Raw genomic sequence first — 17123 nt, 5'->3', positions numbered from 1 at the left:
TATCCTTTGGTTCACTGATGGGATGGATCAAGTTTGACCTTAAAGATAACCTGTAATCTTCATCGAGCTACATTTAATCATCAGTCATAGCCAAGTGCATTTGTAGTCATGCTTTTTTCTTTAAATCCTCCCCCATCTTACTTTACCTCATTTTTCACCCAGCTTTCAGTCTTTGTCAACCCTTCACCTTTTTCTATTTGCCTGTTCAGCTGCAGCATTTTTCTGCCCGTTCATCATCCCCCTTCAGCAGGGTCATAGTTTGAGTTCTTTGTGCTTTCTCAAGTCTCTCCTTCATGTTTGTTTGAGACATCATCATCCATCTTGACACTGACCTCTTTACCCCAACCCATCAACCCTCACTGCTTTATCTTGTGGATTTCGTCAGAATCGTCTCAAAGTAAGTGTGTTTGCACTGCTTTGTGTGTGTGTGTGTGTGTGTGTGTGTGTGTAGGTGAAATAGATTATAGTACAATTTACTGTCACCAGTCACAGTGCAAGACCTGCTGTTTTGCTCAGTTGAGTAGTGATGATTTATCATTGTCATGTGCAAGAAGCAGAGGAACCTTTATGGGGAAACATGCTTTTTCAGAACACCTTTTGCTCCCAGCTGTAAGCCACCAGTATTATTTTAAAGATATTAATTACTTTAAATGTTTTATAGCACATTGTTGAGCACAGGATAATCTGCTTGCGAGCTAGTTTCCTTTACACTGTTTTTAATCATCTCTTGAGTGTTCCTCGCAAATGTAAACTAACACAACCAAATAATCCATATGTTGAGTCTATTTTCCACTGAGATATAATATTCAACTCCATTTTTCTTTATTAAACTATACTTTGATGGGACATGGGGAGGATGTTTGCCTGTGATGATTTTGGTTTCTCAAAGTTGACAGAGAGCTCCTGTTGGATGGATTCCTCTCTTTCTCCTTGACTATGCTTTATTTTGCTTGAATTATGTTTGATATAATCCAAGTTTGATATGGTTTCCGAAAGAGACTCAGGCGCAGGCCAGGGTATTCCTTTAAGCGAAGAACAGTGCATTTATTCACAGTGAACACAATCACCAAGTGGCTATATACAACGTGCCGGGGAAACGGGTCCGGGTCGCCAGGGTCCGTGGGAAACAGGGTTAGGGGAAAAGGTGCTCCACACTTTCTGTACAAAAGGCTCATCCTCAGTCACTCCTCTCAGAATCCGGTTCCAAAAACGATCTAAACACAAAAGGTCGGGTTAGTGGGATAATAACAAAGGGCTTTCAAGATACAGGTTGGCAGATACACAAGTTTGACTGACGCTGATAGCTCAACGATCCAGCGAAGACTAGTGCAGACTCGCCATCTTAAGTAGTGCAGTAATCAGCTGGGATCAGCGGCCGGTGCGGTGATGAGAGCAGGTGTGTGGGCCAGCAGCGGGAGCCCGCAATGAGCGTCGCCGCGGCGAGAGAGAGAGAGAGAGCGAGAGAGAGAGCAAACAAACCACAAACATATTGCCTAATAGAGGGTCGACCAGCGGGACACAGGGACCATGACAGAGTTTCCCCCCAGAACTTTAGCTTCTATCCACAATTACAATAAAAGGCTGAGTAGAATTTTAGAAATGATGTTTTCTATGCATTTATACATATATTCATGCATTTTAACGTTTTTGAAAGTTGTTATACAGACGAGTTTGATTTATTGAGATTTTTTGAATGACAGGATAGACATGACCCTGGCATACCGCAGTGACAAACTGATTTTGATTAATCATGAAATGTAGTCAGAATTCGAGGGAAAAGCCTGTTAAATGCCCTGTAATATTCAGTCTTCACTGCCCATGCATGTGCAGCAGGCTGGTGAGGGGGAACTAAAACCATACAGTAAAATGTCTGTATTACAGGCAAACAAATGTGCAGCCAGAAAATCAGAACGACAGAGGGAAAGTGTAAGCAGTCAGACAGACAAAACTGGACAGCGAGAATTTCTGTTTGCCTGTCAGACTCTGTCTTTGATGTTCAAGGAAGAAAAAAAAAATCAGAAGGATTTTACAGTGCTAGCTTGCTAATGCCTGTGCTCTGCTACACACAGTTGGCTCCAACACGGGGGTACAAACACCGCCTGTGTATACACGTGTACTGCAAAAACACACAACCAATTGCTGATTGTGTTGCTTGACACCTATAGTGGCTCAAACTGTAAGCATGTTAAAACAGTGTGTCTGGGAGAGCAGGTAATGCTGTTATTGCTGTAGTTGAGGTGATTTTCTTCTGGCTGATTCAGCTTGAGGGTCTAGAAGACGCATAAACACACACTTCAGTTGCCATGGTGGGTTACTTTTGCCTTTACTGCAACCAGGTTAGTAAGGATTAAAGCTTCCTAAAGAATATATCTGAGTGAGTGGCCCTGTTTATGTGTGTGTGTGTTTGTGTGTGTGTGGGATGGCTATGCAAGCACAAGCCTAGTGCCTTTCTTGTGTAGGAATAAGAGGATGTGCATGTATCTGCAGTGTGTGTGGGACTTCAGCTGGAGCAGAAGTTTGATGTTTGGTGCACTGGAACAATGATTTGTACCCGTTTGAATGCGTGTATTGATCGCGCTGAAGTAGTCGGTGCTGTATATAGAGAGGTGTGTTGGATCGCCTGTGTCGACTACATATGAGCCCATTTTTGTTTGTTTCAAAGACATTGAAAAAAAATGCCACTGTGATAGGATTATAAGTTAAGCCCCATTTCACTTCATCAAACAGTGTTTTGCTTTTGCTCAGTGTAGTGTGTCTGAAGTAAATTTTGTCTAGATGTGAGTGAAAGGGGGGGGGGGGGCAATAAATGGTTGTTTCACCAACTCTTTGCCAATCAATAACTCCGTCCACCGCTCAGTAGCTGTGAGAGGCCTTTGGTGACACACACACATGCACACACACTTACAGTACATTGTGCCGCACACATACAAACAGTGACGCTCTCCCACGCTCGCCTGCAGCAGAGTACCTGGAGCACCTCTCTATGTTGCACACCACACACTTCCTCCCCCTGTGTTGCTCTTGATTGTTTTCAAAATCCTTTTACTAATCTTATCTTTATCCCAATTTTCGAATATGTTAATGCTGACATTTGAAATGATTATGAGAGGAATTTAAATTTCTTACTATAAAGTTTAGCTGCCAGTTTTTCTCTCCTAATTTTCTCTTTTCTTTCGTCATCGCGGATCTCTCTCTCTTTCTCTCTGTCTTCCTCCCTCTTTGCTGATCTTCTTCCCTGTCACTGCTCTTACGCCACCTCTGCCGTCACTCCCCTCCACTTTGCTCCTCCACTCACTCCTCGTAACACGTATTTGCACAGCTACAGTATATGTGTTGTGTCCATTCTCGCTGACTTGTACATTGTGTAACATCTGCCCTGCAGGCAATTGTTTTTCTAGTTTCTGACTTGTATAATCAGTTTGACTTTTTTTTTTTCTTATTTTCAATAATAGGGCCTCCGCTGTGCTGTGTCGCTTTATACTGACTCAGAGATACATTCCTGCAGCTGTTATTTCGAGACTGATGGCATCCAAGCATTATACACTACCTCAGGTCAACAACTCATGACATATTACACCATATCATTATTTAGTTAACACAAATGCCGAAGCATTGTGTAAGAATACTAAGTGTACCCCATGATTTAGTAGCTGGTAGAACCACTTTTATCACCAACAAGTTAAACTGATCATTTTCTATATGACTTCTAAGTTCTGTATGATGAGGTGGAGCAATTTTGCCCCGCTCTTCTTCATAGTGTTGCTTCAACTGATTGAGATTTCATTTGTGAACAGCTCTTATCTCAGCATTTCAGTCGGGCTGAGGTCTGGGCTTTGATTTCGATCACTGCAGCACCTTGATTGGTTCTTTTTCAGCCATTCTGCTTTGCTTGGGATCACTGTCCTGTTAGCTTTAGATAGCAACTTCTTTAAAATCATTGCCGACCTCTTTCCTCCTTGGCTTTGTGTACACACGCCGTAATGCTACAGACAAATTGCTGAAACTCTTTAATCGAATGCATTACATTAGAAGCACCTTGGTGTTACCTACACTTTTTATTCTCAGAGAAGAAGTAAGGCTTTACTTAGTTTTTCACAGGACTGCATAGAAACCTGAGACTCCACAGCCATGGGCTTTCACGCACTGACAGATACAAGCAGCGGCATATTGACCATCTAGGCAGCAGTCGTAGCTCCACTGCATCACATTTAAATTTGTGAAATTATCACCCTCTTACTTCCTGAAAGAAAATCAATTTAACAGCAAAACCATCAGGAGTTATATGCTCAACACCTCACAGTGTTAAGCTCAGAACAAAAGGATGATAACGTCTATAACTCTAGCTGTGCCTAAATATATATTTAGATAACACTGCCTGTTTCTATTAAATTGCCATCTTGTTGCTCGAGCTTTTGTTTGCTTTTATCATGTTTGTAACTGCCTCCTTATGGATGTTGTCTGATACGTCTTCCCACTTTGACCTGGCCTCCGATGGCTGCTGCGTGGATTTGGCTGCACTTCGTTTAGATTTTGCTTTAGCAGGTTTTCACGGTTTACCATGTGAAACTTCAAGTGAGTCCTCTTTGATGATGAAACACCAAGGCACACACGAGGAAGACGTTTTTAACCATACAATCAAACAGATCCGGAAAAGGTTGAGCAAACAGTCAGCAGCAGAAAGTGCAGCAAGATGTCAGAATGACGTGAAAAAGCAGAATTCACATGAGCAAATCTTTCACAGTCAGTGTAGAGTTTTATTATAATCTCCATCCAGTCTGCTGCACTGTGCCTTGGCTATATAGGAAGCATTACATGTCATCAGTAATTTATTCTGAAGATCAAGATGAGAACACGTCAGGACACTCATACCAATTATGCCAGAAATAGTGCAATTAACACCATTTAGTATATATATATATATATATATATATATATATATGTGTGTGTGTGTGTGTGTGTGTGTGTGTGTAGTAAATATGTAACAATAGATATTTAATAGCACTCTTGCTCAATAGAAATAATTTCTCCTGTTAAATTAATGACCTTTGCTTGTTTGAGTCTTCTAACTTGCAGTTATAATTGCAAACTGGGTATCACTGTTAACATTGTTTAGCACCAAGTGGAAATGCAGACCAATTAATTGTAATGTACATAGTTTCAGAAAAGAAATGCCCTGTCCTGCCCTGGATGATGGTATGAGTTGCTTATAAGCAGCGTGTTGATTGCTACATAGATTTGGACTTTTTTTTCCCTTTATTTATCCAAATATCGTTATAATTAGTTACAGTTCTAATTAGCGCTGTCTAACCATGCTCATTCGGGAACCTCTCGTCAGTCCTCTGAGACCTTCTATCAATAACTTGCTTTGGTTTCTCTCTCTGTTCCCGTTTCCTATCATTCTCTTCGCATTATCTCACCCTCTTTCTTTATCCTCTGATTGGCTCCTGTGGTGTTCAAGTCGAGTGACCGGCCTCTGTGGCCCGTGATCCTCTCTGCCCTGACAGCTTGTTATCTCCATGGTGACGGATGGCTGAGGCGTTGCCGTGCTTCGCCCTTAACTACAGCTGAGGATAGAGCACACACCTGGGACACATCACCTACTCTCTCTCACCTCACCTTCTCCCGTTTGCTCTCTTCGGTTCTCCCACTCTTTTTCTTCCTCTGAACTTTTTCTCTCCGTCCTTCCACTTTTCGATTGTTCTGTGTGGAGGAGCTGCTGCGGGGCCACACAGTAGATTTATGCCTTTTCTTTTGCAGTGACACTTCCTGTGAGGTGTGCCACTTGACGGATGGTTGTATGTGTAGACGCTGAACGCTCGTTCCACTTGTTTTGACAGATGTTTTATTAAAGAACATCAAGTCTGTCTTTAATTCACAGCGACACTCTGTCTTTCTTTTATCTTACGCTTGGTCTCCTGTCTGTTTTCTGTCACTTTTTCCTTTTTGCCTTCTCTTTTGTTACAACTCACAAATTCAACCGCTCTTTTACTTGGATGCATCGCCTTCCCTCTTGCTTAAGATGTTGTCGCTTCCCAGATTACCATTTGTGCCTTCATCTTGTGCAATAATGCAAGTAGTTTGCTTATTTTAATGAGTCTCTGCTTCAAGTAGAGTATGAACTGTTGTCCTTTTACCTCAGGGAAAGTTTCCCTTTTTTAAATGAGGTGCAAACATTAATGAGACTAACCTCTCTTAAAATAAATACAACTTATTAGAATACTAATGCTTACGTTTCCAAAATAAATCCCAGTGCTAATGTTAACACACATACCAATACTAATTTGTATGATCCCCACTCTTACATCACTCTTTCACACTTCTTGCCTCCCCCCTCCTCCTTTTCTTTCTTGTCCCTCAGGTCTAGTCCAAACTCCATTAGTGCATGTGCTGTCTGAGAGAGAGATGAGAAGAACAGTGAAGAAGAGATGCAGGACTTAAAGTGACTCTAATGACTACTATAGTACCAAGCCTCAGTGCATACGCTCTCTTTGTGACCTATTTTAAATGCATTATTCTTTCATAGTAGTTAGCTTGCACTGAACATGTGCATGGTGGGAGGTAGCTTAAAGTTCATGGGGTTTTTTATGCTTAAAGATAAAGAGAAATGCTAAAACAGGACATGTGATGCTACATTGTGTAGATGACCGGTCAAATAACACCTTGGTCTCAGTAGATTGATCCCCGGCTCCTTCAGTCTACATGTTAAAGTGTCCTTGAGACACCCCCCCCCCCCCCCCCCCGCGAGCATCAGGGGTGATTTGAGACAGAACAATAGCAGAAAAAGAGTGAAAGTGAAGGTTTACAAGATGATAGTGAGTCCAGCTATGATGTAGTGTTTGGAGACGGAGGAGCTAACTAAAAGACAGTTGAGTGACCAGGATTAGAAATGGGTAAGTCAGAGGGCTCAGATTGAGCCGTTTGGAGCCAAAGTTAGAGAGGCAAGGCTGAGATGGTTTGGACATGTACAGAGGAGACATATAGGATATATTGTAAAGAGGATATTAAATATATACAACTAATATATGTGATGTAAATGTAACAAAGCCTCTGCTTCAGTGTGTGACAACTCAGAGCACTTCTAGCCAGCTAGTTTACAGCTGTCTGCAGTCCATCATGGAAACAGTAAATCAGAAACCACTCTGCCAGTGGCTTATGCTTATTGACTATTAACATTTGAGAGGATTGCTATTTATAAAGAGTGATGTGTGAACCTCGTCCCCTGTTTAACAATGTCAGCCTAAGGTGTCCTCAACATGTGAATTTTCCTTCTGCATGACTTCTGAGTTCGGGCATTCATATGACGTTTCTCTAATCTTATTAGCCATTCAACACTCTTTACATCCATGCATTCATACACACACTCATTCTGTGATAGATATGCAGTGTACAGTACAGATGTACAACATCACACACTTTGTACTGCGCACTATTGTCCAAGAACTCACCGTAGTTATGTTGTTCAGGATATAAGTCCAACACGTGTTGTACAAAAATGCATTAGTGTCAGTGTGTGTGTGTGTGTTATTACAGTTCACTGTGTTGAATTATGGATTATGTGTACAGTGGTTTTTCAGCTGTAGCCATAATTGGGTTATGGGTTGGTGCAAAGTCACTTTCTTAAGAAGAGAATTACATTGAAATGGCTGGCTGACATTATCCACCTACTGCTTTGGCTCTCTGCTATGCTATATGCTGTATATTTGTCAGGGTTCCTGGGTCGGTGACCCAGTGCTTTCCGTTTTGTTCACGTTCAGTTTATTTCGTCACTTCCTGTTTGTTCCTGTGTTAGCTCGTCTCGTGCCGTTAGCCAGATTATGTTCAGCTGTGTACTCACCGGTCTCTCATTATCATCCTCATCAGTCTGTGTATTTAAGTCTTCTGTTTCTATTCGTTCTTTGTCGTGTCATTGATGATGTTCGTGTGATGTCGTCCTCCCCGTGTTCTCTCAGTCAGTCAGCCATTCAGTGTTCCAGCCAGTCAGTGTCCGTTCACCCTCTGTTTCTCCACTCCTTATAATAAACATCCACCAGTCTTCACCTACCTGTGAGTCCTGCGTTTGGGTTCGTTCTTCCTCGCCTCCACACAACGCCTGACAGAATGACACGACCCGTGCCACGAAGACACGATTGGGACCCAGCGGACTCGGACCTCAACGAGCGGCAGGTGGCAGCGCTTCACCGTTGGGCAGAGTTGGTCAGGGGAAAACAGCGGCTCTTCGCGGAGCGAGAGCACGTCTTCGAGGGGACTCGCCTGGCTCTGGGCGGGCCTCGGAGACGCCGCGTTCCCCCACCTGCTGCCACACCTGCCGCGGAGCATTTGCCGCGGAGAGCGGACGTTTCGTGCCGCGTTTCGGCCGCTCCCTCTCTCGCCGCTCCGCTCCTCGTTCGCACACCCGCCGCCTCATTCGCCGGACCTCCACCTTCGCCACGGCACCGCGGCTACGCCTCCCACCTCGACTCAATGGAGGCTACCGCGCCAGAGGCTCAGCTGTTTACCCCGGCCGCTTCCTCTTCCCGAAGAAAGCGGCGCACACGCCGCCATAATATGGACTATTTTCAACCACTCCCGGTGGTGAGTTCCACTAACTGTTTTCCACATCCATCGTCTGATTATTCACATAAAACACATAACAGATCCACCACCGATCCATGGGGGGATTCCCTCCTGGATGATGTAGACTGGGAAGAGTTTTTCTGCTGTGCTCCCGCAAAGACTGTAAATCGTGGTGGCAGAAAAAACAGACCGAACTCTGATAAACCTGCCAGTAGCACACACCCGGTCACCATGTCCACACCCGTCACTCAGCCATTCCCCACCAGCACGGCAGCCCAGATTTGGCCTTCTTCTTCAGCCATTTCACCCCCTCAGATGTCTAGGGCCCGGCCTACACCCACACCGGTGCCAGCTCCCAGGAGGAAGGCAGCTGCGACGCAGTCTACCTCCACATCCACTCTTGTTTCCCGGGTGGGGGTGACTGGTGTCCAGCCACCTCCCGTGCCTGTCCCAGCGCCCAGGCTGAGGGCAGCCTCAACCCAGCCTGACCTCCCTGGAGGCTTGGAAGAGCTAACCGGCCCACCTACTACTTCACCTCTTCATCCACCTCCCGATCCAACCTTTCACGCCCTCGCACTGTCCCTGGTTAGGCTAGCTGAAGTGTCCCCTGCTCAGGCACCAGCCTTATTAGCCCAGGCCGCAATCTTATCCCCCTCGGTAACTCTGTCATTAGCTCAGCCATTAGCATCGCCAACCTCTGTTCATCCCTTAGCTTCCCCACTCCAGTCAGTTCACTCACCTGCTGTTCAGCTTCCACTCCAGTCAGTTCACTCACCTGCTGTTCAGCTTCCACTCCAGTCAGTTCACTCACCTGCTCTTCAGCCTTCCCTCCAGTCCCCTGTAGTCCAGTCTCCTCCCGTCCTCCAGTCCCCTGTAGTCCAGTCTCCTCCCGTCCTCCAGTCCCCTGTAGTCCAGTCTCCTCCCGTCCTCCAGTCCCCTGTAGTCCAGTCGCCTCCCGTCCTCCAGTCTGTCCAGTCTGTAGTCCAGTCGCCTCCCGTCCTCCAGTCTGTCCAGTCTGTAGTCCAGTCGCCTCCCGTCCTCCAGCCCGTCCAGTCAGTCCAGTCGCCTCCCGTCCAGTCAGTCCAGTTCCCGGACCTGCAGCCACAGCACCCAGAGCCAGCTGTGAGCCCTCCTGCTTGCCAGCCAGGGGCCTCCGCGCCCGCTGGCCCGGCCGCTCTCCCGCCAGGGGCCTCCGCGCCCGCTGGCCCGGCCGCTCTCCCGCCAGGGGCCTCCGCGCCCGCTGGCCCGGCCGCTCTCCCGCCAGGGGCCTCCGCGCCCGCTGGCCCTCCTGCTTGCCAGCCAGGGGCCTCCGCGCCCGCTGGCCCGGCCGCTCTCCCGCCAGGGGCCTCCGCGCCCGCTGGCCCGGCCGCTCTCCCGCCAGGGGCCTCCGCGCCCGCTGGCCCGGCCGCTCTCCAGCCAGGGGCTTCCGCGCCCGCTGGCCCTGCCTGTCTCCAGCCAGGGGCTTCCGCGCCCGCTGGCCCTGCCTGTCTCCAGCCAGGGGCTTCCGCGCCCGCTGGCCCTGCCTGTCTCCAGCCAGGGGCCTCCGCGCCCGCTGGCCCTGCCTGTCTCCAGCCAGGGGCCTCCGCGCCCGCTGGCCCTGCCTGTCTCCAGCCAGGGGCCTCCGCGCCCGCTGGCCCTGCCTGTCTCCAGCCAGGGGCCTCCGCGCCCGCTGGCCTTGCCTGTCTCCAGCCAGGGGCCTCCGCGCCCGCTGGCCCTGCCTGTCTCCAGCCAGGGGCTTCCGCGCCCGCTGGCCCTAAAGCTGTGGCTCCGTCACCCCCGGCTCCCGTGCCGTCGCCTGGTCCAGCCTCAGCCTCAGCGTCTGCTTCGCCTGGGCCAGCCTCAGACTCTGCTTCAGCGTCTGCTTCGCCTGGGCCAGCCTCGGACTCAGCTTCAGCGTCTGCTTCGCCTGGGCCAGCCTCGGACTCAGCTTCAGCGTCTGCTTCGCCTGGGCCGGACGCAGCTTCAGCTTCAGCGTCTGCTTCGCCTGGGCCGGACGCAGCTTCAGCTTCAGCGTCTGCTTCGCCTGGGCCGGACGCAGCTTCAGCTTCAGCGTCTGCTTCGCCTGGTCCGGACGCAGCTTCAGCTTCAGCGTCTGCTTCGCCTGGTCCGGACGCAGCTTCAGCTTCTGCTTCGGCTTCGCCTGGTCCGGACGCAGCTTCAGCTTCTGCTTCGGCTTCGCCTGGTCCGGACGCAGCTTCAGCTTCTGCTTCGGCTTCGCCTGGTCCGGACGCAGCTTCAGCTTCTGCTTCGGCTTCGCCTGGTCCGGACGCAGCTTCAGCTTCTGCTTCGGCTTCGCCTGGTCCGGACGCAGCTTCAGCTTCTGCTTCGGCTTCGCCTGGTCCGGACGCAGCTTCAGCTTCTGCTTCGGCTTCGCCTGGTCCGGACGCAGATTCTGCTTCGGCTTCGCCTGGTCCGGACGCAGATTCAGCTTCGGCTTCGCCTGGTCCGGACGCAGATTCAGCTTCAGCTTCGCCTGGTCCGGACTCTGCTTCATCGCCAGCTTCTGCTTCGCCGGGTCCGGCCTCGGCCTCATCGCCAGATTCTGCTTCGCCTGGTCCGGCCTCGGCCTCATCGCCAGCTTCTGCTTCGCCTGGTCCGGACTCAGCTTCAGCTTCAGCTTCGCCTGGTCCGGCCTCAGCCTCGTCGCCAGCCTCTGCTTCGCCTGGTCCTGCGGCTGCCGCACCGTCGCCCCAGCCACGTTCTGGGCGTCATCGCCGCCGCGGCCGCCGCCTTCCCCGCGGTCGCCCACCGGACCTGCTCAGCGGCCGCTGCCGCCTTCCTCGCGGCCGCCGCCGCCTTCCCCGCGGCCGCCCACCGGACCAGCTCAGTGGCCGCCGCCGTCTTCCTCGCGGCCGCCCACCGGACCAGCTCAGTGGCCGCCGCCGTCTTCCTCGCGGCCGCCCACCGGACCAGCTCAGTGGCCGCCGCCGTCTTCCTCGCGGCCGCCCACCGGACCAGCTCAGTGGCCGCCGCCGTCTTCCTCGCGGCCGCCCGCCTGAACTGTCTCGTCTCCGCCGCCGGCCTCGCGGCCGCCCGCCTGAACTGTCTCGTCTCGGCCGCCGGCCTCGCGGCCGCCCGCCTGAACTGTGTCGTCTCGGCCGCCGGCCACGCGGCCGCCCGCCTGAACTGTGTCGTCTCGGCCGCCGGCCACGCGGCCGCCCGCCTGACCTGTTTGTCTCTCTGTGGACTCCGTCCCTCCGTCCTGGGCCCCCTCCGCCCGCCCTGTTCTGGTTTTTCTTTCTTTTGGCCGTCGGGTGCCGGCCTTTGGAGGGGGGGGTACTGTCAGGGTTCCTGGGTCGGTGACCCAGTGCTTTCCGTTTTGTTCACGTTCAGTTTATTTCGTCACTTCCTGTTTGTTCCTGTGTTAGCTCGTCTCGTGCCGTTAGCCAGATTATGTTCAGCTGTGTACTCACCGGTCTCTCATTATCATCCTCATCAGTCTGTGTATTTAAGTCTTCTGTTTCTATTCGTTCTTTGTCGTGTCATTGATGATGTTCGTGTGATGTCGTCCTCCCCGTGTTCTCTCAGTCAGTCAGCCATTCAGTGTTCCAGCCAGTCAGTGTCCGTTCACCCTCTGTTTCTCCACTCCTTATAATAAACATCCACCAGTCTTCACCTACCTGTGAGTCCTGCGTTTGGGTTCGTTCTTCCTCGCCTCCACACAACGCCTGACAATATTACAGCAATCCTTTAGACAGCAGTGCCTATTTGTCTGAACTCAGGAACAGCAGGGCAGATTGCTTTAGATAAACCGCAGAGATAAATGTCAAAAAGGAAAAACCTATCACACACTCACAATCGCACACACATATGCACATATGCATGGACAAATTTATTTTTCCCCTCATTTTGTTTTGCACCTGTCATCCTCACGCTCTCGCTGCTTAATTTTTTGACTTATCAAAGAATCATGTCTTTCTTTCTTTTTCTTTCTTTTATTTCCCCCGTCAGCTCAACTCAGAAGCATTGCTTTACACAAACTGGGACTTTTGAGAGAATTTAATAAGTCATTTAATGGCTCCATCACCACTAACTGCAGGGTACATTTTATCCAAGTGAGTGCTTTGTAGTTTGCTATTTCTCATCTATTATCCACAAAGTGCTACATAAATTGCATGACTCATTCTTCACTGCAGAGAGTCTGGCCTTGCTTACGACCTCAGTAAAAAATCTCCTCAGATTTGAACATTTCAAATGCAGGTTTTCTCAGAAATACAGGTCCATGATTGAGGGTTACAGTGAGCATGGGCGAGTAGCTTGACCAGGTGTGACTGAACAGCCCTTTTGCTGGCAGTCAGGGGAAAACCGGACACTTCAGTTCCATCTGCGACATGTGATAACAACATGTCTCTTGCATATAAGAGTTCAGTGTGAGTTCTGCTGCTTGTCTACACCCTCTGCCTCTGTTCAAGACGCAGAAGACAAGCTAAATGATGCAATGGAGTGGATGTACTGCTTGCCCATGTGTCACTCTACAGAGGACAGTAAATTTCTGAGGATAAAAGAATTAAATACCTGTCAACCTCTTGTCATATTGTACAGTGCTCTTTTTCCTCCAAAAAACTAAAAGAGTTCCCCACACCTTTTTCAGGGTAAGTTTATCTTTTCATAAAAGCACGGCTCCACAGCAGGGGCTACACTGGCTCGCCTACCAGATCTGTTGTGTATTAAAACAGATTCTAACCATTTAAAAAACAATCCATCCATTCTTATCCTTATCAAGGTTGCAGGGGTTCTGGAGCTTATCCCAGCTGTAATAGGACAAGAGGCAGGGTACACCCTGGACAGGTCGTCAGGCTAACACATAGAAACAGACAACGATTCACACTCACATCTATGATTTAGAATCACAAACCCGTAACTGCAAGTGTTCGGACTGTGGGAGGAACCCCCACAAACATGGGGAGAACATGCAAACTCCATACAGAAAGACCTCGGTCAGATGGTAGCCTCAAACTCAGGCCCTTCTCACTGTTAGGAAACAGTGCTAACCACCACACCACCATGCTGCCCAAAACCCCCCAAAAACAAAAACAACAGGAAACAATATGACTTTGCATCTCAGTTTGCAGTGCAGTGTAAAACATGGCCCCTTTTCTTGTATCGATTTCAAATTTTTAAAAATTTTCAACATTGGGCTTTTTCAATGCTTTTCAAATCATTCAATTATACTTTCATTTATATAATGTCCACCCTTTTTTGGAAACTGGTTTCTACATACAAAGAATAATATGACAGCAAAAGCTAACCTCTGCTCGACATAAATGCTAATTTTCAATTCTCTGGGTACTCGCTCTGCTCAGCACGAACATCATAACATTAGGAAACGTTTTAAATGCCCGTGCACTGGATTTTCCCTCAGATACATGATGTGGCCAAACAAAATGCTGGCATGCACACACATTTAATAAATTAAACATTCTGGAAAGCAAATTCAAATTGTCCTTAAAATGATGCTAGAATCTGTAATGTGAAAACAGATTAGTGATGAGTCAGTGCCATCTCAAGAGACCAAGATCAAGTCTTACAGTAAAGTGTGTTATAAGCAGTCTGACTTGTACTCTGCTTCTTCTTCTTCTGGTTCTTCCTCTTCTTCTCCTTTGCAGCACAGGGGCGACTGCGTGTTGCATCATTCTTGAAATGGAAGAGTTTGAACAAAAACAACAAAAGCTTACATGTTATTAGTTTGTATATTAATGCTATGGTTATTACCAGAGGCAGCTGTAAAGGCAGCTACAGATAAGCAAAGCAATAAATATTCAACTCAAGATATTCTTGTCTTGCTACAGTGGGAGGAAAAAGTGCCAGCAGACTGAATTGCTAATAAATCAAATGTGACAGCTCATAGTCTGTCCTTACTTTGTAGAATCAACTTTGTCTTTTCAGAATAAATTCTGCTGTACTTCGCCTATGGCCAATGTTGTAAAAACAATGAGTGGCAAACTATTGTTGCATATTTAAGCAAGTTAGACCATGGAAAGAATTACAGTGTATGTAGTGTGTATGTGGAGGAAGACACTAAATAAGTTGTGGTAGTTCACAAGCTGATGTACTAAACTTTTATAGACAGAACACTAAACTTCAGGAAATTATGCTACCTTGCTGCTTTGCCATTAACTTTAAAGGAGAGATACTGAGGTTGTCTCAAAGACCATAATGTTTTATAAAGGAGAACAAACCGCTATTATGTATATGCTTCTAGTTCACTTTTATATGTTTGTGTAAAATGTGAAGATAGCATGACTCACTAAGGGGTGTTTATGAATATTCTGCTTTTTGATTGATCTGCAGTATGTTTCAGTATTGAACCGTTTGCCTGCTTGCTGTGCAGGCTTTGAGGTCTACCCTTTGGTAATGAATACTTATGAGCACATTAGCAGACCAAGAAGACTCATTATAATATCAAGGAGACCAGCAGATCACATGTCCTTTTTAGAGCCTTTGAGTAGAATATGTGTCTTTTTGTTGGAGCAATATGAGGTTTCCTGTAACTAATTCATGGATTACTACTATGCCAAGCTCAGATGAGTCCATCACAAGCTTACTTGTTGGAGGTTAAGTCGTGGAAAGCTTGCAGCATCCTTAAAACCTTGAGGTCTTTGAACTGAGTTTCCCCTAACTGGTGGTTCGCTGGGTGATTGACATTCAGTGCATCAGTGCTCACAAAACCAAGCATGTTGTGAGCATAAAGCAGAGATTCACCTTCCCCTGGCTATCATGTGACGTGCTCTCATGGCAGTTCGCGGTGGATGAATGACATCCAACTATCCACAAGACCACAATGGATGTGAAGATTTTGAGGTCTCTCATTTCCCCTGATAAAAAGAGGGCAGAGGGTTTTTTTTTTTTCAGCAAAAGCCGGCATTCACCTGGGAGAGATCAAAGAAAGTTTCATAGGGTTGGCAGATGGTGGAATTTCATTTCTTCAAGAGACTCTGATATTAGAACACATCATTGCTTCCAGACGGCCTAATAGGTGGTGCAAATTCTAAGATGAACAAGTCAAGGGGGTCGATGTAATATAAGGCGACAAAGAAGCTTATTGTGAAATTCCCTTGGTGCTCAACATCCTGCTTTCAGAAATCCTGCTCTTTTCGGTTAATTTGGTTGAGGCTGACAATATTTTTTACTGGGGAAAAGCCGCACTGGAGATGCAGGCAAAGACAGCTTCATTGTACATAAGTGTTCCATTTTCTTGATTTTCTACCACATTAGAGCTGGCCATAAGCAGTGTAAATGCATACAGATTACTTCAAACGCATGTGTGCATGAAAAATGAAGAAGATACAAATGCTATGAGAAAGATTAAAAAGTAAGGACAAAGGGAGGGGAGAGAAAGATGAAGGTAATAGATGAGAAGGGGTAATTATTGTATAGATTCAAAGGGAGGGATAGGAAGTTAGTCAGAGGCACAAAAGCGTGACACTGAGTGAAGGACAAGCCTGTAACTTCTCAAGAAGAGAGATAAAAGAGAAAGAGAAAAGATGGAGACCAAAGAGGATGATAGCCCTTGGAGAGGCGGACAAAGAGAGAAAGGGAAGGAGTGAGAAATTGCTAGTTAGCACTTTTCTTGAAAAGGCAGGGCATGAGAAGGAGATAGTGTGAGGGAGGCGAAGGGAGAGGAAGAGAAGAGGAGATAGTTAGCACAGTGGCAGAGTGAACTTTTGCCCAGTGCCTGTCAGTACAGAGGACGACAGAGATCGCCGGGTGTGTGTGCACACAACACGTGTGCTGTGTATATATATATATATATATATATATATGTATGTGTGTGTCCTTCCTCCTCTTGACAGTGAGGAGGAACATGAAGTCTCTAATTGCTCTGGTGACTGCAGCCTCAGACATCTTCTGTGGTGAAAGGGGGAGAGACAGAGTTGGAAGGCGGGCAGAGTAACACTGAGATCAGGAGAAAAAAAAAGGTCTAAGTAACAGGAAGAGACACAGTTATTCTTTTCTGTCCCTAAACATCATTTGTTCTCCAAACCTAACAGGGATTGCTGCTATCTTAAAACCTGCCTATTTAGTTCATTTAAATCTATCTTGAAAAACACTTATTGATATTATATATATTATAAATATATATTGATATTTATCTGCCATTACCTGCTGTAATTTTGTATTTTGCACAATCATGCCTGTATTGTAACAGTGTATATACTCAAATACTTCATGGTTATACCAGTAGAAACTTTGAACGCATGAAGTGTAGTCAGTAATCTCCAATATTGTGTTTATGTCACGATTTGGCATGGCAAACCGTGGGGGGGGGTGGGGAAGGAGGACCCAGGCGCGGTGCTCTGTGTATAAACAGTGTGTTTATTTACAGTGTGTGGAAATAACAACAATAAATCCCCGTGCTTTCCCCTGACTCCCGTGTCATGTCCCTCCGTGAACAGTCCGTGTCTCAGCACTCCTCGTGCTGGCTGCGATCTGGCGCTCCACACTTCTCCTGGGGACACAATAGAAGCAGCCGTCAGGACACATACAACCGCGGGCATACACATACACTAACTAGGCTCAACTGGATGACTAACGAGCAGTCTCACGCAATGATCCCACGTCGGTGGGAG

The 17123-nt window shown here is 47.5% G+C and overlaps 2 protein-coding genes across 6 annotated transcripts in view; both read left to right on the top strand.

Moving 5' to 3' along the window:
• The window catches only part of LOC146520239 (voltage-dependent T-type calcium channel subunit alpha-1I-like), a 201985-nt gene that overhangs the window by 49425 nt on the left and 135437 nt on the right, over positions 1 to 17123 (top strand). The window lies entirely within an intron of this gene.
• LOC146520242 (uncharacterized) lies at positions 7 to 17017 on the top strand. The gene is made up of 3 exons (XM_085157521.1): positions 7 to 975; positions 1535 to 9835; positions 16950 to 17017. Exons 2-3 carry the CDS (start codon positions 8098 to 8100, stop codon positions 17015 to 17017), a joined length of 1806 nt encoding a protein of 601 aa, XP_085013647.1. The 5' UTR covers positions 7 to 975; positions 1535 to 8097.

The sequence above is a fragment of the Neolamprologus multifasciatus genome, chromosome 4, assembly GCF_963576455.1.
Source record: "Neolamprologus multifasciatus chromosome 4, fNeoMul1.2, whole genome shotgun sequence".
Taxonomy (NCBI): Eukaryota; Metazoa; Chordata; class Actinopteri; order Cichliformes; family Cichlidae; genus Neolamprologus; species Neolamprologus multifasciatus.
This window is presented reverse-complemented; position numbering and strand designations above follow the sequence as displayed.